Source organism: Vicugna pacos, chromosome 12 (genome assembly GCF_048564905.1).
Source record: "Vicugna pacos chromosome 12, VicPac4, whole genome shotgun sequence".
Taxonomy (NCBI): domain Eukaryota; kingdom Metazoa; phylum Chordata; class Mammalia; order Artiodactyla; family Camelidae; genus Vicugna; species Vicugna pacos.
In genome coordinates, this window is record NC_132998.1 from 7,005,075 (window position 1) to 7,013,452 (window position 8,378).

At 38.5% G+C, this 8,378-nt stretch overlaps 1 protein-coding gene and 1 pseudogene across 1 annotated transcript; one reads left to right on the forward strand and one right to left on the reverse strand.

The window, feature by feature from the left end:
- The first annotated feature begins 650 nt into the window (after positions 1 to 650).
- Positions 651 to 1,463, forward strand: LOC140700043 (olfactory receptor 2AP1-like). The gene has a single exon (XM_072972581.1). The coding sequence runs from the start codon at positions 651 to 653 to the stop codon at positions 1,461 to 1,463; it is 813 nt and encodes a 270-aa protein (XP_072828682.1).
- Positions 1,464 to 6,442: 4,979 nt separating this feature from the next.
- LOC140700044 (lymphoid enhancer-binding factor 1 pseudogene) lies at positions 6,443 to 8,378 on the reverse strand (annotated as a pseudogene).

An 8,378-nucleotide genomic window follows, 5' to 3' on the forward strand; every position in this document is an offset into this window, starting at 1 on the left:
GGATCTGATTGGAGAGGTACCATCTATTTCTCTGCTAAAACCATCTAAGACAGGAGAACTAGGGCCTGAGGGAAAGCTGACACTGGCAGCAAAGATTTACAGACTGATAATATTAGTTACAATGGTCCACAAATTCAAAAACATCAAAGGGAAGTTAGGCCATCTTTGGTCACCACAGTTACAACAGCATTGCTGATTCCCTCCTAAAGGCTCCTCAACTGCAGCTAACAGGTGAGCTTTCCTTCTCACACAGAGAACAAGAAAATTACAGGAATGAGGTGTTACTGCCAAATGAGCAGAAGCAATGAAAGAGCAAAACTAGGGCTATCATTCAAAGTGGAAATAAAAATAGAAAACAGAAAAAGATCACGTAGGCACTGGTTTAGAAGACAGGCTAGGAGAGCTGAGGGGGAGCCTGAGAAGGGGCCGCGGAGGACACCCTCCCACGTGAGACTTCAGGGAAATCGTTCTTGTGACGAGTCACCCTCTGTCCCATAGAAAACCTCATCCATCTCAAAATGACAGGAAAAAAGGCATTTGAAACAATTCAATAAGAAAAGCTTAACCTCTTCTAAATGCTCCTGGGCTCCTCTTCCGTTCTCATCACTGACTTCTTTCCTTTGTACCTTCATAGGCAGCAAAGGGCAGCAATGAGAAACCACACCTTTTTGACAGAATTCATTCTGCTGGGACTGACAGACATCCCAGAGATTCAATTTGTAATCTTTATACTTCTCTTCCTCACCTATGTATTCAGCATCTTAGGTAACCTGACAATCATCACCCTTACACTACTGGACTCCCATCTCCAGACTCCCATGTATTTCTTCCTCCGGAACTTCTCCTTCCTAGAAATTTTCTTTACAACCACTTTTACTCCTAGGCTACTGTTCAGCATCTCAACCGGGAACAAGAGCACCAGCTTTGCTGGCTGCTTCATTCAGTATTTCTTTGCCATATTCCTTGGGGTCACAGAGTTTTACCTTCTGGCTGCCATGTCCTATGACCGCTATGTGGCCATCTGCAAACCCCTGCATTACACGACCATCATGAGCAACAGAGTCTGCATCCAGTTGGTTCTCTGCTCCTGGCTGGGGGGATTCCTCATCATTGTATCCCCAATCGTCCTAACCAGTCAACTGGATTTCTGTGCCTCCAACATGCTGAATCATTATTTTTGTGACTATGGACCCCTCATAGAAATATCCTGCTCAGACACACGACTCCTGGAGCTGGCTGACTTTATCTTAGCAGTTGTGACCTTGGTGGTCACCCTGGTGATGGTGATTCTCTCCTACGCAAACATCATCTGGACCGTTCTGAAGATCCCCTCTGCTCAGCAAAGGAAGAAGGCCTTTTCCACATGTTCCTCCCACATGATTGTCATCTCCCTCTCTTACGGCAGCTGCATCTTCATGTACATAAAACCCTCAGCAAAAGAAGGATTTGCCTTCAATAAGTAGCTGTGCTCAACACCTCAATTGCCCCTTTACCCAACCCTTTCATTTACACCCTAAGGAATAAACAAGTAAAACAAGCCTTCAAAGATGTGTCCAGAAAGATTGTGAGTCTTTAATGAATGTAAAGACCTCAAACTCAAAAGAAAATCTGAAGAGTAATAATATTCTTGAATTCCTCCCCATGAAAACAAAGGCAGAACTCCTTTAACCCTCTCCTTAGTAAAATAGCATCTCAGATGAATTTATCATAAAGAAGTGTCAAAGTTATATTCCAGACTTGCCAAGGAGTGGGGGGACGGAATCTTCCAAAACCAGTTCAAATATTTCTTCCCAGTAAACATATTTTTGAGCCAGACATTTTAAAATTTTACAAGAAATCTAAAACAATACCACTCTTCTCATGACTTTTTTGCAGATTATAGTTATTTTAAATAAAAATATATTATTTGTAAAAAAAACTTGTGCTAAAAAGAAATGTTTGTTTTACAATTATTCTAAAACAAATATATAGATTTTTAAGTTCTCAGTTTAATTTCTAATAAGATTAAAAATGGATATAGATATAACCACTTAATAAATTTTTATACAAAAAAGATGTAGCTAGGTAACACTGTCAGTCTGAGTACAAAAATGGAATAACTGGATAAAATTACTAGGACTGTCACAAGACTGATGGTCCTGGGCTTATTGGAAAAGTTTAACTTTACAAATGAGGCTCTTAATTTCATGAAAGTCTTTAAGAAAGTTGTGCAAACATATTTTCAGAAATACTAGACATTTTCCAGAAGAGGCTAGTAATTACATTTTGCAATAAGGCTTTATTTCACTCTTGGAAAAAAACACCATCTTCTCTTAAGGTTGAGACAATTTTCTTCCTCATTATTCTTGCTCTGAGAATTCTAAAACTGTCTCCTTTTAGACATTTAATACAAAAAGGATTTTCAGTTGTAGGGTTGATACTTATGACTCTACCTCTCCTTCCAGTCATGAAATTAGAATGAAAACTATCACCAGGGGCATCGCCAACAGAGTGAATATCCAACTTCCTCTTAAGGGAAGATTCAGAAGAGTAAGACTCTTCAGCCATGTTGCAATGGACAAAACCTACAGCACTCTGAGTGACCCTGAGCTGTAGAGGACATATTTTGGAGATGAACTTGAGGAGGCTGAGTGAAAGAACTGCCTAAGGATGCCTCAGGGGAAAACATCCACATTTTTTAAGGATTTGTTTTTTAAAGTGTAGTTAAAGTGGGGAGGGCAAAAAAGCCTATATGGTGTAAGGTGTCTGCATCCTTTGAGGTAAAATCTTGATTCTAAGTGGACTGGGGAAAGTTAAGCATGCATATTGTAACTCCTACAGAAATGACTTCAAAAATTAAACACAGAGACACAGTCAAAATCACAAGAAATAAGTGAATTTAAATGGAATCATAAAAAAACTTCAAATAACTGAAAAGTAGGCATGAAAAGGGAAACAGAGGAAATAAACAGATAATAATAAAATGATGGACATGACTCCAAACAGATCAATAATTACATTAAATATAAATGGTCCAAAAATGCCATTTAAAATAGAGATTATCAGAATGGATTTTTTCTAAATGACATAACTATATGCTGTCTAGGTGAAATTCTCTTTGAATATAATGATTTATGTAGGTTAAAAGTAAATAATCTAGAAATATATACCATGAAGACACTAACTACAAGAAGAGTCGATTCACCAAGAAGACATCCAAAATGCATTTGTACTTAAAAACACAATTGCAAATTATGTAAGTTAAAACATATAATTCAAACAAGAAATAGAAAATCCACAGTTGTAACTGATGACTTCCACACCCCTCCCTCAGTAATACATATAATTAGCGGACAGAAAATAAGCAAGGATATAGAAGAACTGAACAACACTATCAAATCAATTAGATATAATTGACATTTATAGACGATTCCACCTAAAACAGGAGAACACAGAGCCTTTTCACATGCACATGGACTATTTACCAAAACAGACCATACCCTGGGTCACAGAACAAACCTTAGCAGATTTTGAAAAACTGGAATAATATAAAGTATGTTCTCAACTCATAATGGAACTTAACTTGAAATTAGTAATAGAAATGTAACAGAAAATTCTCCAAGCACTTGGAAATTAAACAGCACACTTCTCAATAATTCATAGGTCAAAGAGGAAGTCTTAGTTAGCATCTCCATTGTCTCAGTAACCACCTTTGTGTGTGTGTTACAGAAGATGAGTGAATTCTGGGCATCGAATGTGAAATACTGTTAGCTATAGTCACATGGAGTATGTTAGATTCCCAGAATTTATTCATCTTATAACTGGAAGTTTGTACCCTTTGACCAACATGTCCCTATTTTCCCACTCCTCAGCCCCTGGCAACTATCAATCTATTCTTAGTTTCTGAGTTCAGATTTTTTAGATTCCATATAAAAGTGAGATAGCACAATATTTGTCTTTTTCTGTCTGATTTATTTCACCTACCATAATACTCCCAAGGAACATTCATGTTATTGTAAATGGGAGAATTTCTTTCCTTTATGGCTAAATAATACTCCATTGTGTGCGTATCCATCATCCTTTGACAGATGCTTAGATTATTTCCATACCTTGGCTATTGTGAAGGATGCTCCAGTGAACATCAAAATGCAGATATCTCTTTGACATACTGATTACACTCCTTCAGATATGTGTATATATATCCTAGAAGTGCAATTGCTGCATTGTGTGATAGTTCAATTTTTAATTTTTTAAAGAATCTCCATACTGTCTCCATAGTGGCTGTACCAATTTACATTTCCAGCAGCAGTGCACAAGGGTTCCCTTTTCTCCATATCTTTGCTGACACTTATTTCTTGTCTTTTTGATAACAGCCATTCTAAGTGGTGTGAGGTAATATTTCATTGTGGTTTTGATTTGCATTTCCCTGTTGTCGGTTACAAAATTCTGGTTTTTTAAGTGAAAAAAAAAAAGTGAATGAAGGGCCACAAATGGCAAAGTATCTTTCTTTCTCATGCGTGAATTGTATTCCATTACATATACGTATGCTGCATCTTCATTATCTATTCAACTATTGACGTGCACTTAGGATGCTTCCACATCTTGGCAATTATAAATAATGTTGCTGTTAATAGCAAGGTGTATGTATCTTTTTTAATTAATTTTTATTTTGTTGTTGGCTTTATTTCTTTGAAAACTATGTAAGTTTGAAAAGCTAAAGCTCTAAATGTTCTTAGAAACAATGAACAGTACATACATGTAAACTAAAAAATACATGTGCAGTGAAAAAAATGAGCTATCAAGCCATGAAAGACATGGAAGAAACTTAAAAGACATATTAGTAAATGAAAGAAGCCAGTCTGAAAAGGCTACAAACTGTACGATTGCAACCAAATGACATTCTGGAAAAGGCACAGCTACAAAAACAATAAAAAGATCATGGTTTCCAAGGGTTTGGGGAGAGGGAGGGAGGGAGGAATGAACAGATGGAGCACAAGGGATTTTTAGGTATGATACTATAGTGGTGGCTACAGGACATTACGCATTTGTCAAAGACCATAGAATTCACAACATCAAGAGTGAACCCTAATGTAAATTATGGACTTTGGTTGATAATAATGTGCCCATGCTTGTTTATCGATTGTACCAAATATGACACACTGATGAGGGATGTGGAGGGTAGGGGAGTATAAATGTGTAGGTGGGGACGGCTATGTGGGAATTCTGTATTTTTTTGCTCAGTCTGCTGTAAACCTGAAACCAATCTAAACAGTCTATTTTTTAAAAAGTAATCTCATTAAATGTCATGGCTTTAAATAATGAAAAAAAAAGAAACTGATGTTGCAGTTTTTACTATTATTATCATCATTATTGCATCACTTCCCACAGGGCTTTTCTCCTGTAACTGATCCCCTTGTGACAGCTTCCTCACGAGTCTCTTTGGAACACCTTCCCTAATTACCTGATAAAAGTTAATTCCCAACATTATTTTTTTAAAAACTAATTAAAATTTTCTGGACCTGGATCCCAGGACAATATTTTATCCCCCAATGTCTCTGCTGAGTAAACTAGATAAAATGTGTATCACTCAAACTGGTATAAAATTGAAAAGAAGTCCATAACCAGTCTTCAGACCAAATGGAGAAAATGAGACTTTGAAGAGTAAAATGTTCCTCTATTTTTCAAATAGTTTAAATAAGGCAGCATCTTCAGGATTTACAGGTCCAATTATAAACGGGATCAGTGTATAAAAAGGGCAGTAACGAGTGCTTGGTTACAGGTAAGGGGAGCTAGAAACTCTTTCTTTCCAAACTAGTGCCTAAGAAGCCTGTGTGCTTTGTGAACAATCAGGGAATCAAGTAGTGTTAGAAAAGTGGAATACATGTTACATTTTATTCCACTTCTTCCACCACATCTGACTTCTCAAATTTGACTCACCCTTCAGTGTATCAAGAGGTAAGATCCCTCAGCAATTTTTCTGACTGTCAAAAAGTATGTCCACAGTTCACTGACATCACCCTTCTATGATGACAGATTATATAAGATCCACTTCAATGTGATTAACTCTCATTCAGGCTTTTTTTTTTAATGTTTAAATGATCAAGATGGGTACCATGTAAAAGGGAAAGTCTTTCATTTTTCATGCAGTGGCATTCCAGAAATAGCTATCACTGACCGTTTGGTATTTTTCTAGACATTCTTCTATGCACTTTAAGAAATATGCACATAAATTTCCAGTTTCTTCCACAGATACAACCACAATATATATAATGAGAAACAATCTAATTCACTAGCAGTATGTTGTATCACGTTGAAGCCAGTATGAATAAATTTCACACTTTATTCCAAATAGAAATGGTTGTCAGTTCTTTACTTATTCACCTATTGGTGGAATTTTTATTGTTTAGTTTTTCATTATTACAAATACTGATGAAATGAACATCTTAGAACAATTATATACACAGACTTGTGCTGGTATTTCTCTGAAACGGAAATATAAATTTTTGAATGATAATACAGAGAAATTCCTTAAAGACTAAGGCTTGTGAACAGAAGCCTGAGCCTCCCAATCACAGGGTGACGTTGCCTTGACATTACAGTCCAGTGGCTACAACGATCCAAGGGCAAGGGTGGTCCTACACTATGAAATTGTTCTGGATAAGCACCCACCTCAGAGGGCATCTTGAAGATCCTTAGTTCCAGTGATACTGGAAGATCAGAACAAAGATAAGTGCCCAAAAGGATCCTTGACCCTGGCAGGTTCTTTTCTGGGAGGAATCCTTACTAGTCCTTAAGTGACCAGACTGACTCTTCTCTCTACTTTTTGGTTAAGAGTCACATCTACATCCTGGAGACTAAGGGAACATAAGAAGGGATCCGGGTCCACTAAACATTTCTCCCTGACTGTTTAAGCAGTTAAAGAAAGCTCTCCTAGAATTCTACCCATCTGTTATCTCTCTCCCATCAGTTAAAACCAAGAGAAAGAGAGACATAAAGAAAAGAGTGCAATATTGCAAAGCTTTCTCCAGCAATGCTACCAGGCTCAAAAGTCCGAACACATAAAAAGAACTATTTGCTCCTGCACTGGAGGGTTGGGGATTGTTACTAGGCAAAGCCAAAGGATACAGCAGGTGTCCGATATGTTCAGGAGAGCAGCAACAAAGCAAATCACCAAGGGCATTAAGGCTGCAGAAAGATGAGACATTACTACCAGGATCTTAGAGAGGGGTTTCATCGGTATGAGAAGAAAACAAAACAAAGTATGGATAAAGGGGTAAACATTTGAATGCAGGAGAGGAATTAAGGTGGGCCAGCTGACTACTGTGTTGTTCTGAGAAAAGGGCTTCGGAAATAGAGCTGCCTACACGGGAACTTTAGTAAACAGATTTTGTGAAGGGCTAGTTGAGACAAACAGACACTCTGTTTGGATCAGATGGACAAAGGGATTTACCATTTCAAGAGAAATCGACATCCTCCCCTCAATATTCCCAAGTTTTGGTGTCCTTCTCATCACTCATTTCTCCTCTTCTCAGCTTCGCAGGCAGCAATATTAACAATGAAAAACCACACCTATATGACAGAATTCATTCTGCTGGGACTGACAGACATCCCAGAGATTCAGAGTATCATCTTCATACTTCTCTACTTCTTTTTTTGTTTGTTTGTTTGCACTGAAGACTGAATTTATAATATATCTGCACAACATATTGGTTTATACTGTGATCATAGATGTTCAAAACTGGCATTTTGAAAATGACCGTTTGATGCTTTTCTTCTGTTTTTTTGAATCCTTGCTTGGAGTTGACATCTGATGGGATGTGTGATGGGTGTGATCCTGGAGAAAAGTGCTCGTCGCTGTAAGTGATGAGGAGGGTGAGAGGATGGACTGCATGGGATGGCTGCACCACGGGCACTTTATTTGATGTTCTCGGGATGGGTGGAGAAAGAGATCCATTTGACATGTATGGGTCATTATTCATATTTGGCATCATTATGTACCCTGAATAACTCGAGTAAGAGGGTCCCTTGTTGTAGAGGCCTCCATCTGGATGCTTTCCTTCATCAGGGTGTTCTCTGGCCTTGTCATGGTAGGACTCCTGAGAAGTTTGTGCTTGTCTGGCCACCTCGTGTCCGTTGCTCGCCGGGATGATTTCGGACTCGTTAACCAAGGAGGACTTGATGTCGGCTAAGTCACCTTCCTCCTCAGGGTGACTGATTTCGGCGAAGATCTTCTCCTTCTGGGGATCGCCCTCGTCCTTGAAGGGAATCATCTCGTCCGTGGCGCAGAGTTCCGGGTCCCCCCCGCCGCCGCCGCTGCCCCTGAGAGTTGGGGCATCCCGACCACTCTGTAATCTCCGCTCCGCTGGGGGAGCACCCCAGGCGACAGCAGAAAAAAGAAT